At 43.4% G+C, this 21,835-nt stretch overlaps 1 protein-coding gene across 5 annotated transcripts in view; it reads right to left on the reverse strand.

Annotated features, from left to right (window-relative positions):
- LOC149438573 (antileukoproteinase-like) overlaps window positions 1-12,187 on the reverse strand; it is a 38,594-nt gene extending 26,407 nt beyond the window's left edge. For 3 of the 5 annotated variants that reach the window (XM_089659719.1, XM_089659717.1, XM_089659714.1), the window contains exons 1-2: window positions 12,102-12,187; window positions 5,196-5,347 (exon numbers count right to left, since the gene is read on the reverse strand). In XM_089659719.1, the coding sequence (XP_089515845.1) occupies window positions 5,196-5,262 (67 nt within the window). In that variant the 5' untranslated portion in view covers window positions 5,263-5,347; window positions 12,102-12,187. Of the gene's footprint in view, window positions 1-5,195; window positions 5,348-10,205; window positions 10,293-12,101 lie in introns of those variants that run through there. The other 2 variants (XM_089659716.1, XM_089659715.1) reach the window with 2 other exon arrangements.
- Window positions 12,188-21,835: the final 9,648 nt, after the last annotated feature.

Genomic DNA, 21,835 nt, shown 5'->3' on the forward strand with positions numbered 1-21,835 from the left:
CTCTAAATTTATGAGAGGTGAGTGAAATGTTTCACTTTAGTTCAGTTTAGCATTTAGAATCTTGTTGAATCGGTCGTTTATAATACGGTGAAGACTGTGATAGACATGGAAAGAACTTTCTACATTCATGGATATGATACTGAGAAGAAGTCTACTGTTGGACTTGTCATCTTTTGCTGGGATCCAATAAACACAACATTCTCTGGAAAAGAACCGAGACTGACTGTTTCTACGGAAATAATATTTCATAAATTATTATCTATTAATATTATTAACAACATAGAGGAGCTGCCCATGGGTGACATGTTCGACACCCCTGCTATACACACTCTATATAGAAAATTCACTGCTTGGTCCTCCATTGCATGCACAGGTCCAAAGCCGACTGGGCCAGGACTTGCTTGGCCATTTTCGGCTGGTCGGGCGCATGTGCAATGAGTCATTGAGGTCATAGCGCTGCTTTGTTTGAATGAACAGCAGTACAGCCGGAGACCAGAAATGACCTGCACCATCCCACCACCATGCCACTGTGTGCAACATGGAGTCCTGGAGACTGGACCTGTGCCCTGCACCAGCCATCCATGGCTGCTGGAGACACCCATCACACCAATGTGAGCATTAGAGATGAGCGAATTATTCAAAAATTTGATTCGGCTGATTCGCCGAATTTGAGGAAGAAATTCGATTTGATGCGAATTTATTCGCTACGAAGTTAACTTATAAAAAGGGTTTCTAGGCTTCAGAGAGCCTTTAAATTAGTGCAGAACACTGTACCTTTAATTTAAATGCCATTGGAGATGAGGAAGGAGAAGGAGAAGGAGAAGGATGAGAAGAAGGAGAAGGATGAGAAGAAGGAGAAGGAGAAGGATGAGAAGAAGGAGAAGGATGAGAAGAAGGAGAAGGATGAGAAGAAGGAGAAGGAGAAGGATGAGAAGATGGAGAAGGAGAAGGATGAAAAGAAGGAGAAGGAGAAGGATGAGAAGAAGGAGAAGGATGAGAAGAAGGAGAAGGAGAAGGATGAGAAGAAGGAGAAGGAGAAGGATGAGAAGAAGGAGAAGGAGAAGGATGAGAAGAAGGAGAAGGATGAGAAGAAGGAGAAGGAGAAGGATGAGAAGAAGGAGAAGGATGAGAAGAAGGATGAGAAGAAGGATGAGAAGAAGGAGAAGGATGAGAAGAAGGATGAGAAGAAGGAGAAGGATGAGAAGAAGGATGAGAAGAAGGAGAAGGATGCGAAGAAGGAGAAGGATGAGAAGAAGGATGAGAAGAAGGAGAAGGATGAGAAGAAGGACGAGAAGAAGGAGAAGGATGAGAAGAAGGAGAAGGAGAAGGATGAGAAGAAGGAGAAGGAGAAGGATGAGAAGATGGAGAAGGAGAAGGATGAGAAGAAGGAGAAGGAGAAGGATGAGAAGAAGGAGAAGGATGAGAAGAAGGAGAAGGATGAGAAGAAGGAGAAGGATGAGAAGAAGGAGAAGGAGAAGGATGAGAAGAAGGAGAAGGAGAAGGATGAGAAGAAGGAGAAGGAGAAGGATGAGAAGAAGGAGAAGGATAAGAAGAAGGAGAAGGATGAGAAGAAGGATGAGAAGAAGGATGAGAAGAAGGAGAAGGATGAGAAGAAGGATGAGAAGAAGGAGAAGGATGAGAAGAAGAAGGATGAGAAGAAGGAGAAGGATGAGAAGAAGAAGAAGGATGAGAAGAAGGAGAAGGATGAGAAGAAGGAGAAGGATGAGAAGGAGAAGAAGCATGAGAAGAAGAAGAAGGATGAGAAGAAGGAGAATTCCAAGCCGGCAAAAAGTGTATGTGCAGAGCTCCGCTATTTCTTAGCGGAGCTCTGCAGATACACTTAGCGGAGCTCTGCAGATACACTTTTTGCCGGCTTGGAATTCTTCTTATTTTCATCCTACTTCTTCTTCTTCTTCATCCTCATCCTCATCCTCTTCTTCTGAGGATGAGGATGAAGAAGAAGAAGAAGAAGAAGAAGTAGGATGAAAATAAGAAGAATTCCAAGCCGGCAAAAAGTGTATCTGCAGAGCTCCGCTAAGTGTATCTGCAGAGCTCCGCTATTCCTGACAGTTCTCTGACATTCACTCCATACAGCGGTTGAAACATTGTATCTATTTGTTTCCATAAATGGAAACAAATAGATACAATGTTTCAACCGCTGTATGGAGGGAATGTCAGAGAACTGTCAGAAATAGCGGAGCTCTGCAGATACACTTAGCGGAGCTCTGCAGATAGATACAGCGGTTGAAACATAGGCTATGTTTCAACCGCTGTATGGAGTGAATGTCACAGAACTGTCAGAAATAGCCTATTTCTGACAGTTCTGTGACATTCACTCCATACAGCGGTTGAAACATTGTATCTATTTGTTTCCATAAATGGAAACAAATAGGTACAATGTTTCAACCGCTGTATGGAGTGAATGTCAGAGAACTGTCAGAAATAGCGGAGCTCTGCAGATACACTTAGCGGAGCTCTGCAGATACACTTTTTGCCGGCTTGGAATTCTTCTTCTTCTTCTTCTTCTTCTTCATCCTCATCCTCATCCTCTTCTTCTTCTTCTGAGGATGAGGATGAAGAAGAAGAAGAAGAAGAAGTAGGATGAAAATAAGAAGAATTCCAAGCAAAAAGTGTATCTGCAGAGCTCCTCTAAGTGTATCTGCAGAATAGAGGAGCTCTGCAGATACACTTTTTGCCGGCTTGGAATTCTTCTTATTTTCATCCTACTTCTTCTTCTTCTTCTTCTTCTTCATCCTCAGAAGAAGAAGAAGAGGATGAGGATGAAGAGGAAGAAGAAGAAGAAGAAGAAGTAGGATGAAAATAAGAAGAATTCCAAGCCGGCAAAAAGTGTATCTGCAGAGCTCCTCTATTCTGCAGATACACTTAGAGGAGCTCTGCAGATACACTTTTTGCCGGCTTGGAATTCTTCTTATTTTCATCCTACTTCTTCTTCTTCTTCTTCATCCTCATCCTCAGAAGAAGAAGAAGAGGATGAGGATGAGGATGAAGAAGAAGAAGAAGAAGAAGTAGGATGAAAATAAGAAGAATTCCAAGCCGGCAAAAAGTGTATCTGCAGAGCTCCTCTATTCTGCAGATACACTTAGAGGAGCTCTGCAGATACACTTTTTGCCGGCTTGGAATTCTTCTTATTTTCATCCTACTTCTTCTTCTTCTTCTTCTTCATCCTCATCCTCATCCTCTTCTTCTTCTTCTGAGGATGAGGATGAAGAAGAAGAAGAAGAAGTAGGATGAAAATAAGAATTCCAAACCGGCAAAAAGTGTATCTGCAGAGCTCCGCTAAGTGTATCTGCAGAGCTCCTCTATTTCTGACAGTTCTCTGACTTTCACATTTACAGCGGTTGAAACATTGTATCTGTTTCCGAATAAAAACATCTGTATCCTAAATGGAAACAAATAGATACAATGTTTCAACCGCTGTACATGTGAAGGAACTGTCAGAGAACTGTCAGAAATAGCAGAGCTCTCTGCAGGGACACTTTTGCCGGCTGATCGGGAAAAATCCGATTCGCGCACCCGAAGTAGGCTAATATTCGGATTCGACGCGAATCGAATTTTTCCTGAAATTCGAATCGAATTCCACTTCGCCTGGTTCGATTCGCTCATCTCTAGTAAGCATGACCACAGGGAGTCCCAGAGACCGGACCCCTGCACCAGCCATCCGTGGCTGCTGGAGATACCCACGGCCCTGTGAGCATGGTTATGGCTACAATCTCTGACTATCTCTTGTATCATGTCCGCAGTCTCTGACCATCTCTTGTATCATATCCACTATCTCTGGTCATCTCTTGTATCACGTCCGCAGTCTCTGACCATCTCATGTACCATATCCACTATCTCTGGCTATCTCTTGTATCATGTCAACAGTCTCTGACCATCTCATGTACCATGTCCACTATCTCTGGCTATCTCTCAGTCTCTGACCATCTCTTGTATCATATCCACTATCTCTGGTCATCTCTTGTATCACGTCCGCAGTCTCTGACCATCTCATGTACCATATCCACTATCTCTGGCTATCTCTTGTATCATGTCAACAGTCTCTGACCATCTCATGTACCATGTCCACTATCTCTGGCTATCTCTTGTATCATGTCAGCAGTCTCTGACCATCTCATGTACCATGTCCACTATCTCTGGCTATCTCTTGTATCATGTCCACAGTCTCTGACCATCTCATGTACCATGTCCACTATCTCTGGCTATCTCTTGTATCATGTCCACAGTCTCTGGCTACAGCTTGTTTTATGTCCGCTGTCTTTGACCATCTCAAGTATCATGTCTACAGTCTCAGACCATCTCTTGTATCATGTCCATTATATCTGGATATCTCTTGTTTCATGTCTGCTGTCTCTGACCATCTCTTGTATCATGTCCACTATCTCTGACTATCTCTTGTATCATGTCTGCTGTCTCTGACCATCTTAAGTATCATGTCCCGTTTCTGACCATCTCTTGTATCATGTGCACAGGGGGGTGTGACACCATGTTTTACCACACCAGGTGACACCAACCCTAGTGACGCCACTGGTCTTTTCAGATTAACCAGTTTTAGCATTTGAGACATCATTGGTTTTCGGCCATTTATTCCTCGTGATATTAACCTGTAGAGCGGGGACATGCTCTTAGGTGGGCACCAGATAGCAGTCAGAGAATCAAGAAGAAGACAGTATTTTCAGAGCAGCACTGATTACTGCTTTTCAGTTCTGCAGATATACAATGTAACCGGATTTCCCTTGCTGCATATACGAGCAACAGCAAGGTAGTAAAGCTCGTTCTTCTGCTCTCTCCATCTCTCTCCACCGTCTGCAAGTTCCATGCTATCCTTATGTGAATCCAGCACTCCTGATTGTCTCCTAGTACTGCCTTGGATTTCAAGAGACTAATACCAAGTCAGTTTCATGTACTTATACTATCTGCTACTTTTAATGATTTCTAATGAACACAGATTGTGCAATAGTTGCTGTTTCGTTGGGTTTTTTTTCATTTTCTTAAATATTAGTTTTAAAGTGTAGGAATTTGGCTGTTCTAAATAAACATATGAAGATTGCTGATCTAATTTAATCTGATTAAATCTTCATTTATGATGCATTTCTAAAAATCAATACACATTTTAAAACAGAGGGAGGGATGAATAAAAGAAGGGGTTATAGTAGTCATGGCATAGATCCACTTACCTGCGGTCACTGTTTGGAGTAGGACTGTCCCCAAGAGAAGGAAGAGAGATGCCACCAACACCTTCATGTCTGCTGAGAATATTCCTCTGATTATTGGCTCTGCAGATGGATTTTATACCCAGATCTCAGAGATATTTAGGACAGGTCAGGAACTGGAACAAAATGTTATTTTTTAATATAGTTCTCAGTTTTGCAATAGGTTAGTAACTCAAGAATGAGTGAATATTTAAATGGCTATTAGATTCTTGGTCTAGAAAAGTTACCAAACAAGTAAAAAAAATTTGCCAAGTCCACCAAACTCAATGTGATGGGGAATTCCTGGGTATCTCTGAAGATTTGTTTGTTTGGCTTGTAGGTCATAAACAAGTCATGATTGTCCAAAGATAAAGCCATTGGATTAAGGCTCCTTTCACACAAGCATGATCTGTTTTTTTCTCAGCAGGGGATCCGTTCCTTGATCCCTTCCTGAGCGGAGCGAAGTGGCTGGATGACAGGCCCACTCCAATTATTCAGAGTGGGCAGTTGGATGAAAAGGACCGGCTGTTAATTCAAACCTGACTGCCCTCCTATAAGACTAGATGGATGGGAATGGATCCCCTTCCATTTACTTTAGACGGATCAGAGGTAGCCAGGTATAAACTAACACAAGTCAGTTTACATCTGACTGCCCATAGAGGAGAATGTCTGATCAGGTCTTCCTGAAAATTGGACAGGAACAGATTGGACGTTTTGTATGAAAGGGGCCTTTGGGTAATTCTTCTGGTTGCAAGCACTTATGTTAAGGGGCCAAGGTATTACATTTATTTAATTATAGGGCCAAGTTATTCAAATAGTTTTTTTTCCAACAAAATATTTTAAAGCCCTTTCTTTAATAATGTCACACTTTACCTGTGTATTGCAGCCTACCATCCATAGTCTCCTGCATTATCTAGAATAATGACCACCAAAATCCATAAAAATATTCAAAGCTTCACAAAGCTGTAAAAATGGATCATGATTGTTCCTTATTCAGGTAATGCTTAATCGGGTGAAAAATATTTCATTACATCCCAGGGATTTTTATGCTGTATAAACATAGATAGTTCCCCAGAACTAACACATCTTCTAAGTGAAAGGAGACACACAATGGGCATAGATGGAGTTTCATTGGGAAAAGTGGAAGGGGGTTAAAACCCCGCTTAGAGTTTGCATTGTGTACAGTAACCAATAGATGGTGGAGCCAAGATATCAAGGTTTTAGAAGTTGACAAGCCTGCAAAAGGGAAAAAAAATTGCAAAAACACGGTCCACTAAATAAAGGGTGCTGACTTTACATTATTTGGACTACAAAAAGGCAATCCTGACCATACATGGTCTACCAAGAGGCAATCCTGACAATTTCATGGACTACATAAGGTGTAAACCAAACAATACGCATACTACAAACAGGCAAATGCATGGGCTGCAAAGAAGCATTTTCAGAATATGTTGGCCACAAAAGGTCAATCCTGATAATATTTGAGCTCCAAAAGGGGGAAACTGAGCAAAAGGTGTAATACCAAAGTGCATTCCTGATAATATGTTGACTAGAAATGGGCAACCAGGATGACATATGGCATTTTGACAATACAAGGGCTACAAAGGGTCAATCCACACAAAATGACGGCTACAAAGTGGAAATCCTGACAAAATGTTGACTACAAAGAGCAATCCTGTCAATATGTGGCAAATCACATATTTACAAATAGTTACATATATAGTTACATAGTTAGGCTGGCTGAAAAAAGACAAAAGTCCATCCAGTTCAACCATAAAAAAAATGTGTAATCCTATATCCACAGTTGATCCAGAGGAAGGCAAAAAACCCCAGCAAAGCATGATCCAATCATGCTCCTGCTGGGAAAAAAATTCCCTCCTGATCCCCGAGAGGCAATCGGATATTCCCTGGATCAACTTTACCTATAAATGTTAGTATCCAGTTATATTCTGTGTATCTAAGAAAGAATTCAGGACTTTTTTTAAATAGGCCATCAGGACAATACATGGGTTACTATTTTAACAATATGTGGGCTACCTAGGGTATACCTAGATAGAATATGGTCTGCAAAGTGGTCATCCTGACAAAATGTAACATACCAAGAGGGAATCCTGACAACATGTAGACTTGAAATAGGGGCAATCCTCAGAGTATGTAGGCTACAAAATGGGCAATTCTAACAATAAGTAGACTACAAACAGCCAACCCAGATAATACAGAGGCATTTTAACAATACATTGGCTTCAAAGGGTCATTCATGAAAAGATATGGGCTACAAGGGGGAAACCCTGAAAATATGTGGGCTACAAAGAGGCAATCCAAATGAACAGTGGACTACAAAGGGGCAAACCTGTCCATACGTGATTTACAAAAGGGGCAACCCTGACAACATATGGGTTACCAGGGGGCAAGCCTGAGAATACGTTGACTACAAGTGGGTAACCTGGATAAATCATCGGAAGCAAAGGGGCATTTTGACAATATGTGAGCTACAAATGGTCATTTCTTAAAATACTGTATGTGGGCTAAAAAAGGCAATCCTGACAATACGATGACAACATACAATTGTTACAATATGCTCGCAGCAAATGGGAGAGCAAGACATAAAATTATGGCATTGGAGAATAAACAGTTGTGTGCTAACCACATATTAGAAAAAGTATGTTCCTTTCAAAACTGGCCAAGGTGGGGATATTATAAATACTGCAGAGGGTATGAAAGCAAGCAGTATGTGCAGTATAGGAGTGCAGTGAGTATGAGAAGGGCTTTATGTGCTGGAGAGGAGTTTGATTGAAGTTTTGGGTACAACATGGTGACCAAGCAATAAGTATCTTCAGCAGTTTCAAATGGCAGTCTAGGCATTTCTCTCAGCAAAGGTCTCCTGCAGTGATATCAGGACACATGGCATTTGTTATCAACTGACGTTAATGGTTGCAGGTTCTCAGTGCAGCACTACAGTTTATGTAGGTGCCAGATTCATCAATAGTGACCAGCCTTACCTGTCTACCTGTGCATGACTCAGCTTTCCCCTGATCTGTCATTGGATTTATACCTGCCTGCCTGCTTTGACGTTGACTTGTATTCGGATTCTGCTCCTGTCTTGTATTCCTGTACCTCGCCACCCGGTTGTGTACTGATCACAGCTTGTGCCCTGACTATGTCTCTGCCTGATATTCCTGTACCTCTTTGCCTGGCTGTTTATCATCTTGTGTCCTGGCCAAGTTCCTATCTGGCAATCAAGTATCACCGTGTTCCAATTCCTGTTTCCTGCCTTGTGATCTACTGTCATCTGCTACACCGGCCATCATGCCACTCTGTGTCCTCACACCTCCTGTCATCACTGCCAGGGGTGTTGGACAAGAGGTTCAAGAGAAGCCCCATCTCCAGCTCAATCTCCACCAGGTACATGACAGTCTGTCTGGGGACTACACTTCTCACCAGTCATAGTTGCAGCCAGCAGGCTCTGTCCTTCCCACTATCCACAGAAGCTTAGTGTCCTCTTCCTCTCTCAGATCTTGGGTGGTGGATGGGACTTTCATCCAGCTTTTTCTGTGGCAGAATACCTGCAGCTTGCCAGTGTTCTTTCTACCTCTGTCTCCCTCTGTGGCTGCCTACAGTTCTTACCAGCATGGAAGGAGGAAAGGAAGTGCAGAGCAATAGCAGTCATAGAAGCCAAGTCCCTGCTACTAGACATAGTAATGTTATCAACCAGGGGGTTAAACACTCCTCCCCCCCCCCACCAATAGCCTTTTGTCCCCAAAGAAACCACAGGATCTAACAAATACACAGATATAAAAAAAAGTATACAATGCTCTAACATTCAACTAAACAGGCCTATTGGACATGAACATTTCAACCAAGGGAACTTCCCACCAAGGTGTGTCAGGAGATGGGCCAGAGTCGTTATTCACCAAAGCCATAGTGGAAAATCCTGGCTTCTTTTGGGACCTTCGGGTTGTGGACAAAGTTCACAAGAACAGGAATGTGCATCTGGTAAATTCTGCTAAAACTGAAAAAAAAGTTGTGTATATCGGGACCAGTATGATGGGTGCTACATTACTTGGCTTAAGAAGTCATAGCAGAGATAGAAAAAACTGTTTTGACAATCAGCGACCAGTTCTTAAAGTGGTTGTAAAAGCTCAAGGTTTTTTACTTTCATGCATTCTATGCATGAAGGTAAAAACCCTGTCACGACCAACCTGTCACGGGTCCCCCACACGCCACGCACACAGCGACTAGCTAACCGAGACACGCATGTGCGGCTGTGACTTGGGGTAAAGAGGGAGTAAAGGGACTTAACTTTGAATATATATAAAACCGTATATAAGATTAGCCGTGACACACTTTCACAGCCCGCACTACCTTTGGCCACCACCAGATGGAGACTCCACTCCAATCCAGCTGGTCGACCACACACTGACAGATACAAATCTTACATACAATCTGGTGCACTGAGTAGAGTTGAGAACCAGCTTAGTAATTACACACCCTTCTAAGGTCCCTCCAGCTCCCTACAGCTTGAACCCCGGTGTTAATCACCCTTTCACTGTCCACAACCCCCCCCCCCCACACCAGACACACCACAAAAGGTAGCCTGCCACCACCCAACAGTTTATCCGCAGAATGGTCTGCTGGGGCACCCCACACACACAGATCTCCATCTGGCCGATCTGTTACCTTTTACAATCTGCACGCAATCTGCCCACACACAGTGCAATTGCATACAGACTGGCAATGAGCTTGACCGAGCCCTTAAAGGCACTAAAATACAATACAATCTAATCTCTCCAATCCAATCTCTCCGAATATATGAGCACGTGCTTAAATACACAGAAGTCACTAATTAGTTTTAAGATTTAATTTCCTGAAAGTGGGCAGTGCATAAAATATGTACAAAATATAAAAGTTACAGAATTACAAACAATACAAGAAGACACACAAATGACTATTCACTATAAAATAAAAAGGGAATAAAAGACAGAGATAAAACTTTACCAGGATTTACCCTGCGACTGGAGCAAGTCAGAGAATCAGCAATCCGTTGGTCGATAGAACCAGCTCTGTATGAATAGCAAATGTCCCAATGCCCGGGTACCCCATTTATGGGGATATGGATGAAGGCGGGACATTAGTCCTCAGCCAATTGAACATGAGGGCTGCTCCTGGACCGGCCCACAGGATGTTCTGTGTGTTGATCTGCCCAAGTTCAATCGGGCCAAGACCGGCTTGAAACCCTAAGTCGGGGATTGGATTTCTGTCACAGCGCATCGGCCCGATCACGACAGTACCAAACACCATTCAAATGTCGCAATCCAGTGCCACCTAACCATTTCTTGCATTTTCCTGGCATTCTACCTAACACAAATATGGTTTTTATATGCAGCTGTAGCGCGCAGAATGCCCTAACAGAAGGGAGCATGCTCATCTCTCTGCAACTAATATTTTAGCTTTTATGAGAGATGAAACATACCCCTTTTGATGGATGGATGGATATTCCTTTTAGAGCTTCCAATGTCAGACAGACCCCTGTCGGCAGCCATTTCCTCCCAAACCAGTTTTCCCAGAAGGTGACAACCTTATTAACACAAAGGTGTCACATCCCAGAAGCAGGGCTTTTCAGCCTAATTGATGCTAATTGATGACCACTGTCTGAGTATCTCATTTCCCCAATGACAAGAACTGAATACACATCCTTAATGACAATGGAATGTCCCTACAGTATATACATCCTTAATGACAATGGAATGTCCCTACAGTTACAATTACATTTTGCTACTGATCACATTGCATCTACACAAATCTGTACATTTATGTCACATGCATGTTACATCATTCACATGTACGTTACACCTTCTCTGTGCGACAGCCCCCTCAATACTCACCTAATCTCCCTCTCAATCCAGCAATGTGCACTAGAGTCTCAGCTATCCTGGGTTTCCCTCTTCTCAATGGCTGAGACAGCAGTGGGAGCCATTGGCTCCAGTAGCTGTCAATCACAGCCAATGAGCCAATAAGAAGAGAGAGGGAATGAGGCCAAGCCATGGTTCCATGTGTGAATGGACACAAGAAACAGCAGGTGCCCCCATAGCAAGCATCTTGCTGTGGAGGCACCCTACAGGAGGGAGGGGGCAGGAAAGCCTGCAGGGGATCCAAGAAGAGGAGATTCTGGGTTGCTCTGTGCAAAACCACTGCACAGAGCAGGTAAGTATAGACATGTTGGTTATTTGTAGAAAAGAAAATTTAAACCTTTAATATCGCTTTTCATAAAAAAATAGTGATACCCAGATGCCTAATACATCTAAATACAGTCTATATATTGCACATGTGATTAATAAACTCCACAGTGCAAAAGTGGCATCGGAGGAAAATTAGGACTTTCCTTTCTCTGAGGGAATAGGGGTGTAACTGACAGAAGAATCATACAGTATACAGAACATACATATAACCTGTGCACTTGTGCTACAAAATGATTCTGATTAACATTCCAATGACAAAGTGTAAAAATTACATGATTTCTGTGTGTTGGGAACATCGTCTTGTAAACTTAGACTGACAATTTAAACTTAGACCATGGGAAGACTGACCATTTGGAAACTCGGGCACTGCTCGAGGGCCCGGGGTCAGTAGGGGGCCCCATGAGATACCCCTGGTACCTTTTTCATAGGCTTTTTTGAGTTTGGACAAGGACACAGGGGCCCCATGATCCCCTATTGCCCGGGGGCCCCATAAGTTGTCAGTCCGCCCCTGACTTAGACTGACAATCGTGCAGCTTGTTCTCCGATCACATTGTGGTTGATGAACTTGTCATAGGAACATAAACCAGATCATTTTATTCAAAGTCAAAGGTATGGTTTAGAGAATAAAATCATTAAAAAAATAATAACTTCTTACCTGAAATAGAAGATGTTTAGAACTCTGAGGGAACAGGACTGCAACTGACGGGATGTTCCCACCAGAAACAGGTGACTACATTCCACTTTCAAATCATTTGCATTTCCAAATATTTAGGTAGTCAAGCATATCAACGTCAGCAAATAAAAGGAATATAAATAAAATATAAGAATGGATTTATTTTTACAAAAACTTGAAAAACTGGGCACACGCTCAACAAACTCCATTAACTCCACCTATCACATCACTAAAAGGGGAGATAGCAGCTGCTTACAATTTTTCCCCTCACCATAACATAAAGTCAACAGAGCAATTTATTTACAGGCAAACTAAGGCCAGCCATACATAGGTCGAAATTCGACTGATTTTTCATCCGAAAATCGGTTGTAAGATTTCACTCTGTTAGTGGGTGAATGGCACCGGACAATTTTCTTGGTTCCTCCCCTTTTCGGTGATCGTGGCATGTTGGAAAATTCAAGAGAAATTACTGATTTTCGACTCAATGATGGTCAAATCGTACGATCATTTTTCCGAAAAGAATAACCGCATGAGCCATGACCTGGAAGGAATAGAAGCATTGCCTGTTATATGGGGTGAATTTTATGACTTGGTCGGACGATTTTCGAAATCATTGATGGAACCATTGGATTACAAAGTGAACAATGTTTTCGACAAACAATTGTTCGGAATTCGAACCATGTATGGCCTGCATTACTGCACCTGCCAAAACTGGCTCAGGCAATGGCAAAGGAAAAAAAAACACACACACCAAATATATCTGCCTCAAAAAAAAATCTCCAAACAAAAGGCTTACCATCAGGGCCTATATAGTCAGTCCATGTACACTTCCCCCAAGGAGTGACATCACTTCTGGGTGACCTGGAGGAGACAAACAAATTGCCATATCCAACAAGAATTGGCAAATCACATTGTCAGTGGACAGTTCTTCCTGGGTTGTCATGTCCTGCTGTCACAGGCCCAATTTCTGGCTTCTTGGGGAAGCGGACATGCTGGTTTGGCTTTTGCAGCCAAATGGTCTTAGATACTGAGGTGTTTCGGGTCTTGTGGTTCCTTCTGTTTAAAGGCTAGAAAGTCTACGTCAAGGAAGATTTACCAAAAGATCTTGGAAATCCTACCTTGATAGCTATGGAAGCAGAGGCGGACTGACCATTTGGAAACTCGGGCACTGCCCAAGGGCCCGGGGTCAGTAGGGGGCTACCATGAGATGCCCCTAGTACCTTTTTCATAGGCTTTTTTGAGTTTGGACAAGGACACTGGGGCCCCATGATCCCCCATTGCCCGGGGGCCCCATGAGTTGTCAGAAAGTGGCAAAATCGTGGCTTCCTTCAAACAGGGAATGTGTTACATTTGGCATTTTGCACAATCAAGTGCCACATTTCAACCTTGGCTGTCTTTCTTTAGAGGCTGATTGTTTCTCTTTCCTTGGTGCATGCCTTTGTGGGTTCATGCGTGTCATTCCTCTATTCAGCTGGCTATTTTCTCAATGTCATATCAGATTGGTTCTTCCGTTCTTAAAGAAATAGCTGTTTTAGCTTGTTTGGTACCTTCTGTTTTTGACTTGAAAGGGAATAGATTCTGGTGGCCATTCTTCAGCTTCTTCTTCTTGTAGGGCTTCATAACTTGCTAATTTTTTTTCAGTAGGAGCTATTACTGTTTTTTCCTCAAAATAAAATGACTTTTCAGCCTTGGCTATCTTTTGTCTAATGTGGTTATACCTTTTATTTCAACCAGGATTATCTTCTTTTGACCTAAAACATAGTTAGTGTGGGAATAGACTCTTCTCACAGTGGATGTTGTTCATGTTATCAGGTTACCTGTAGTCAGCTGCTGAAATTCAACATTTGGAATCTTTCCTTGTGTGCCCTGAGGACCAAAGCAGGATCATGTGGCTTTTACTGTTTTCTGTAGCATTCATTAGCTTACTACTCTAAATTATGGTTGGAAAAGAAAGTTTCCATCGTTTTTTCAGTGGTTCAAGTTGCAAAACTACTACCTGGTCTTTAGTTTACTCTTTCTGATGTTACAAGGTGGATGTAATAGATGCTGAGGATAGTGCACAGTTTGGAGGTGGATGGATGAGATTCTTCCTGTTTCTGGATTGTTTTGGGGGGTCTGTTGGCTTGTTGCTGTGTTCTTTGGGAGGTATAAACAACTTTTATACTTCCCCGATCACTTTCCCCTGCATTTAGATGTTCCAAGTTTAGAATGTTTGCTTTACAAAGCAACTTTAGAACCCTTCCATACAGGTGTCCAGCTCTTGTGCATCCAATCCTGTGCCTTCAATCTTGGCTTCATCTTGAGCAGGTAAAGGACAGGAGAAGCTTCAGTACTGAGACAAGGTCACCTAGATCCCAAGATGACAAACATTATCCCCCCTTTCCCCTTGTGTATCCTCAATGAGATTACGTGAACCCTGTGGGCTGTCTTCAGAGAAGCTTCCACAACATTCTGGTGAGACTGCAGTGCCCTGGGATCTCTGGTATGAAGAGTTTTCAATCTACTTACCAACCTGGATGGGACCTCACCTGAGAGACAGAGGGACTTGCTGCCTAACATCAGGTTCAGAAGGCTACAGGATTTTCTCAACTCTGGGAGCAGATTCTTCATGCACAGATATGCACATTTACAGTACAAGCACTGGAAAAGTGCCACGGACAGTAATGGAGCTTCTGTTCAAGTACAAAACCAATTGACAGCACACCTAATTCACATCGTTTTAACTGTGGAGGTAACCACCAAAAGAAAGGCATGAAGCTCTGACCTGCCAAGGCAAACACTGCAGGCGCTGTAACAAACTGAATCATTTTACTAAATGTTTCCATACCACCCCTAGGACATCTGTTGTAAATTAAAGCAGACACATCAGAAGCCTGATGACTTTCAGATTTATGGAATCAGAAATTACCAGACAGATTTTAATCTTTGTCACTGTGTAATTGCTAATGTCAAAATTCCATTGTTAGACACAGGAACAAAGGTTTCCATGTTGAATGCACCCTGCAATGCTCATGTAGCACCCTCCTAGATGGATGCTAGGATTTCTACAGTTAGAATAGTATAACTGTGTTTCTCTGCTTAACGGAAAGACTATTAGCAAAATCTATTTGGGCTATCTGCTTAACAGAGTGCTGTAATTGATTAGTTAGGTCTGCTCTTGATGCTTTGATGTTCTTTGTGTTTGTCTGAGTTCTGCCTGCCTTCAAGAAGCCTTCTAGAAGATGGGTAGGGGCCAGGCAAATGAACAGCATGAATATGGATACAGCCCTGGCCAATTGCAGGGGAGGGTGTCCCCATTGCATGCTGGGAGTGATATTTATGTTCTGTGAGCACATGGGTTCAGTGCCTTTCCCGGGAGTGGATTTCATCAGCCAGGCTGGAGGCAGACTTGCTTTAGGTGGGTCAACCTGAGGGCCTGGAACTAGAGTGACTCTGGTTCTACAGTATGCTGATTGAGGGGAGTTGTCTCCCAAAGCTCTGTCTGGCATCACTGGAAGGTTTTTCTTGGAAGATTGGAAGGAGGCAACCATTCTGTCCTAGGGCCTTGTGAGTACAGACATTAAGAAATTTGGGGACTCAGTGTGCTTGCTACCCACCTCTCAGTACTGCCTCTTTTATAGAATACAAACCCAGGTATCATTTTGTGATGCCCTTCTGAGTCACCTCTTGTCTCCACCCCCTAACCACCTCCGAGCACCGTTCCTTGGTTCAACCCTCTACCCACCTCCCAGTACTGCCCCTTTTATAGAATATAAACCCAGGCATCATTTTGTGTTACCCTTCTGAGTCACCTCTTGTCTCCACCCCCTAACCACCTCCGAGCACCGTTCCTTGGTTCAACCCTCTACCCACCTCCCAGTACTGCCCCTTTTATAGAATATAAACCCAGGCATCATTTTGTGGTACCCTTCTGAGTCACCTCTTGTTTCAACCTCCTACCCACCTCTGAGCACTGTTCCTTGGTTCAACCCCCCTACCCACCTCCCAGTACTGCTTTTTTATAGAATTCAGACCCAGGCATCATTTTATGGTGTTAAGTAATTTGTATGGAATTTGGTAATGATAGAAATAAAAGCAGTAAAATATGTCACCTGGAGCCATCAACAATAGATCCTGCCCAGCAACAGTAGACCTTCCCACCAACAATGGACCCCTCCACAACAAAATACCTCTACAGCAACAAAATACCTCTACAGCAACAAAAGATCCCTCCCAGCAACAATTGAACACCCAGCAACATAAGACCCATCACTAGTAACAATGGATCCCACACAAGCAACATTAGAGCCCATCTGCAAAAACAGATCTTTTCCACCCACAATAGATCCCTCATCGGTCAGCATCAATAGGCTATCCAGCACACCCAAGCACCCCTTGTCATTACCTGCATCCAGAGCTGGAGGTACTGGAACTGCGTTCCCTCGCGTTCCCACTGAAAAAAACCCAGGATATTTGAATGGTGACATCACTTTCTACCTAAAATACCTTAATTTTATCAAGAAAGCTTGTTCTTGATTAAAGTAATGTGCTTTAGGTAAAAAAAAAAAATGTAACCCACTAAACCTTGTTTTTTGAGTATTGAAGCAGATTTAGAGGTCCTATGCAGGATATTTATCTTTGGCATCGCTTTCTCTATGGTAGATAATTTATCCTAAGAAATAATCATCAAGCCCTAGCTTCCTTGTTGTCAGAGTCAAAGTCTGGCCACAGTTTTTTTTGTATACATAGATGGTCAGACAGACTATTTCAGTAAAACCTTGTCAATCGAGTAACAGATGCTTTGTCCCAAATTGTCCTAAATCCAGGAAAAACCAAGAAGAGCAACCACTTCAGACATCCAGTTTCCCAGCCTTTACAGTTACACCACAGGACCTGGTGACCATATCTTAGATAGGTCCAATGATTCCAGAAATACTGATAGCAGATGCTTTGTCCCAAGTTGTCCTAAATCCAGGAAAAAACAAGAAGAGCAACAACTTGAGATATCCAGTTTCCCAGCCTGTACAGTTACACCACAGGACCTGGTGACCATATCTTAGATAGGTCCAATGATTCCAGAACTACTGATAGCAGATGCTTTGTCCCAAGTTGTCCTTAATCCATGAAAAAACAAGAAGAGCAATCACTTGAGATATGCAGTTTCCCAGCCTTTTACAGTTACACCACAGGACCTGGTGACCATATCTTAGATCGGTCCAATGATTCCAGAAATACTGACCTACTTACATGTTGAGTGTTCATCTGCCTTTCCAGGATATTTTCAGCCATACAACTAAGTAAGAATCAAATTGTCACCTTGGAAAGGTGTTTTCCTTTTAGGAGAATGCTGCATTGACAGTTTTGTGCAATAATATGAATTGCATTATCACAGTTTAATGTAAATGTTTCATTTATTGGTAGAAAGTCATCTCGAAAAAGGGCCCGTAGATAGTTCGATTGGCAAAGGCACCCAATGTAGTTGTTCAAAGTATAGGCGCGAGTCTTCGGCTTTAACAAAACATCTTAATTATTTTGTTTCACCAAATAAAGTGTTTTGTGGCTTTAAATGGCCACTTCCTTAGTTCAAGGTGATGAAATTGGTATCTTGTATCAGCTGGTAGTTTGCTCCACTCAGGGCTGTGGATAAGGGGGTACCACTAGTCCTCCTGTATGGGGCCCAGGCCTGCAGGGGGGCCCAGGCAACTGGATGAATCATATGTGGGCAGGGAGGGTGATCAGCATGGCGGGGAGGAGAAATTATTGGAACCGATTTCCTGTATGGTTCTCTCTGCAGCAGCTGACAGCTGGCTTCTTCTCTCCCTCCTGCTGGCTTCTTCTCTCCCTCCTGCTGGCTTCTTCTCCTCTCCCTCCTGCTGGCTTCTTCTCCTCTCCCACCTGCTGGCTTCTTCCCCTTTCCTTCCCGCTGGCTTCTTCTCCTCTCCCTCCCGTTGGCTTTCAGCTGCTGCAGAGAGAACCATACAGGGGATCGGTTCCAGTAATTGCCCCCTCAACACACCCATCACCTTCCCTGTGCACCATACATCTCCCCCTTCTGCCAAGGCCCCCCCCCCCGTGTGCCCCTACCCCCGCAGTCCTGCTGGCTTCCATATTCTCTTTCCCTCCAGCAGCTGCAAACACACAATAGGATCCTTTAGGGTGGAAGGTGGAGAGTGGGGGAAGGGTCAGGCAAATATGTCACATTTACCAACCCCTTCCTTTCCCAAATGAACACAATGAGTGATCAGTACTGAGCACTTACTGTGTTCATTCATAACGGAAGCATAGTAAACAGGTTTTTTTTGGGGGGGTGCTGTCAGGTTAGCTGTATGGGGCCCTGTGGTTTCCAGTAATTTCCCCCTCACCACACCCATCACCTTTCCTGTGCACCATACATCTCCCCCTTCTGCCAAGCCACCCCCCCCCTTTTGCCCCTACCCCCACAGGCTCCTAGATGCCGCTGATATGAAGTGAAGGAGTGGTGTTTCTCTTTGGTGGAGCTGTGACTGCTTCCTTGCTGTCTTGTGGAACGTTTGCTTCCTTGATCTGGGGATCTTCACTGATCCGGGGATTGCATCTACCTCTGTTCCCTGACTACATCTTCAAACTCCATCTCTACCGCAGTATATACATCTTTGATCAGTGTATATGGGCATTTGAAGTCGTCCTTCTTTTTTGAGACTTTTTTTGGCCTAGGGCCTTCCCCTTCCCCCCTCCCTCATATTTTTGCGGACTTATTTTTATTGACTTTATGTGCGTTTATTTTATTTTGTTTTTTGTTTTCTTCAGCGCTGCACTTTACTTTTATATGTATAGAAGGCTTTGTTCCTTTAATGTAAGCAATAGCATTGCTGTTACAGCGGAGTGACTCCCAAAGTTGTCTCTTATATCTCCAACAACTCTTCCTGCACATAGACCATCAACATCATGCGTTAGGAGGAGAAAGATCCTCATGATGTAAAATCCTTTAATAATGTTAAAATCAACCTAAAACTTAATTGATTCTAAGTCCTATGTGATGAAACGCCAATTTTCAGCTTTCAGCGCTCTTCCACTTTGAATGACAATTGCGCGGTCATGCGATGCTGTGGCCAAACCAACTTTTTATCATTTTGTATACACAACTAGACCTAGAGCTTTCTTTTGGTGGTAATTAATCACCACTGGAGCTTTTTATTATTTGCTAAATTAACGAAAAAAGACTGAAAAGTTTGAAAAAAAAACAAAATTTTCTTTGTTTCTGTTATAAAATTATAAATAATTGTTCTTCATAAATTTAGGACAAGATGTATTCTGTTACATTTCTTTGGTTAAAATAACCCAAAGTCCACAAACTATGGTATACAGTATATCTGAAAATCAATCCTGAAGTAGAGACGGTCAATCTAATTTCTTGAGGCCCAAAAATGTCAGAACAGTACAGATAATCCCCAAATGATCCCTTTTTACAAAGTAGACAGTCCAAGGTATTTAGTAAGAGGCATGGCGAGTTTTTTGAAGTTGTAATTTGTTATCATAATTTTTTAGAAAATGAAGAAATTATTATTATTATTTTTTAACATACTGTCACCAGTGCAGTATGGTGTCATCATATAATTGGTGTGGCTGTGATCAGGAGCACTGACTGGTGCAGGAGAGGAGTGTAAAGGATATGACAGTTGGCACTATGTACAAGAGAGGCGTGTGTAGGGTATGACAGTGAGCAGTATGTACAGGAGAGGAGTGTGGAGGGTATGACAGTGGGCACTACGTACAAGAGAGGAGTGTGGAGGGTATGACAGTGGGCAGTATGTACAGGAGAGGAGTGTGGAGGGTATGAGAGTGATCAGTATGTACAGGAGAGGAGTGTGGAGGGTATGAGAGTGATCAGTATGTACAGGAGAGGAGTGTGGAGGGTATGACAGTGGGCAGTATGTACAGGAGAGGAGTGTGGAGGGTATGACAGTGGGCAGTATGTACAGGAGAGGAGTGTGGAGGGTATGACAGTGGGCAGTATGTACAGGAGAGGAGTGTGGAGGGTATGAGAGTGATCAGTATGTACAGGAGAGGAGTGTGGAGGGTATGGCAGTGATCATTGTGTACAGGAGAGGAGTGTGGAGAGCATGACAGTGGGCAGTATGTACAGGAGAGGAGTGTGGAAGGTATGACAGTGGGCAGTATGTACAGGAGAGGAGTGTGGAGAGCATGACAGTGGGCAGTATGTACAAGAGAGGAGTGTGGAGAGTATGACAGTGGGCAGTATGTACAAGAGAGGAGTGTGGAGAGTATGACAGTGGGCAGTATGTACAGGAAAGGAGTATGGAGGGTATGAGAGTGATCAGTATGTACAGGAGAGGAGTGTGAAGGGTATAACAGTGGTCAGTATGTACAGGAGAGGAGTGTGGAGGGTATGACAGTGGGCAGTATGTACAAGAAAGGAGTGTGGAGGGTATGACAGTGATCAGTATGTACAGGAGAGGAGTGTGGAGGGTATGACAGTGGACAGTATGTACAGGAGAGGAGTGTGAAGCATGTGACAGTGGGCAGTACGTACAGGAGAGGAGTGTGAAGGGTATGACAGTGGGCAGTATGTACAGGAGAGGAGTGTGGAGGATATGACAGTGGGATGTATGTACAGGAGAGGAGTGTGGAAGGTATGACAGTGGGCAGTATGTACAGGAGAGGAGTGTGGAGAGCATGACAGTGGGCAGTATGTACAAGAGAGGAGTGTGGAGAGTATGACAGTGGGCAGTATGTACAAGAGAGGAGTGTGGAGAGTATGACAGTGGGCAGTATGTACAGGAAAGGAGTATGGAGGGTATGAGAGTGATCAGTATGTACAGGAGAGGAGTGTGAAGGGTATAACAGTGGTCAGTATGTACAGGAGAGGAGTGTGGAGGGTATGACAGTGGGCAGTATGTACAAGAAAGGAGTGTGGAGGGTATGACAGTGATCAGTATGTACAGGAGAGGAGTGTGGAGGGTATGACAGTGGACAGTATGTACAGGAGAGGAGTGTGAAGCATGTGACAGTGGGCAGTACGTACAGGAGAGGAGTGTGAAGGGTATGACAGTGGGCAGTATGTACAGGAGAGGAGTGTGGAGGATATGACAGTGGGATGTATGTACAGGAGAGGAGTGTGGAGGGTATGACAGTGGGCATTATGTACAGGAGAGGAGTGTGGAGGGTATGACAGTGGGCAGTATGTACAGGAGAGGAGTGTGGAGGGTATGACAGTGGGCAGTATGTACAGGAGAGGAGTGTGGAGGGTATGACAGTGGGCAGTATGTACAGGAGAGGAGTGTGGAGGGTATGACAGTGGGCAGTATGTACAGGAGAGGAGTGTGGAGGATATGACAGTGAGCAGTATGTACAGGAGAGGAGTTTGAATGATATGACAGTGGGCAGTCTGTACAGGAGAGGAGTTTGGATGATATGACAGTGGGCAGTCTGTACAGGAGAGGAGTTTGGATGATAGTGACAGTGGGCGGTATATAGTTGAACAAAGATACAAATAGTTAGAGGCTGATTTCCAAATTTATCAAATATTTTCTCAATCCATTCATCATGTGAATTCTTCATGAATTTTGGTGTGCTTTATGTATTTTTTCCATACTCAATGTGGGACTTCCTGTAATAAAGATAGCTCACTGCTACTATCTCTCCTTGTATAGGGTAACTGGTCTTGTTTCCACCCCCTCTTGTACATTTCTGCAAACAGCTCATAGTAGGTGGAGCCTTCTTGGTCCCTCCCACAGTCC

The sequence above is a fragment of the Staurois parvus genome, unplaced genomic scaffold (genome assembly GCF_062004578.1).
Source record: "Staurois parvus isolate SC_StPar_1 unplaced genomic scaffold, SC_StPar_1.0 ptg001181l, whole genome shotgun sequence".
Lineage (NCBI taxonomy): Eukaryota > Metazoa > Chordata > Amphibia > Anura > Ranidae > Staurois > Staurois parvus.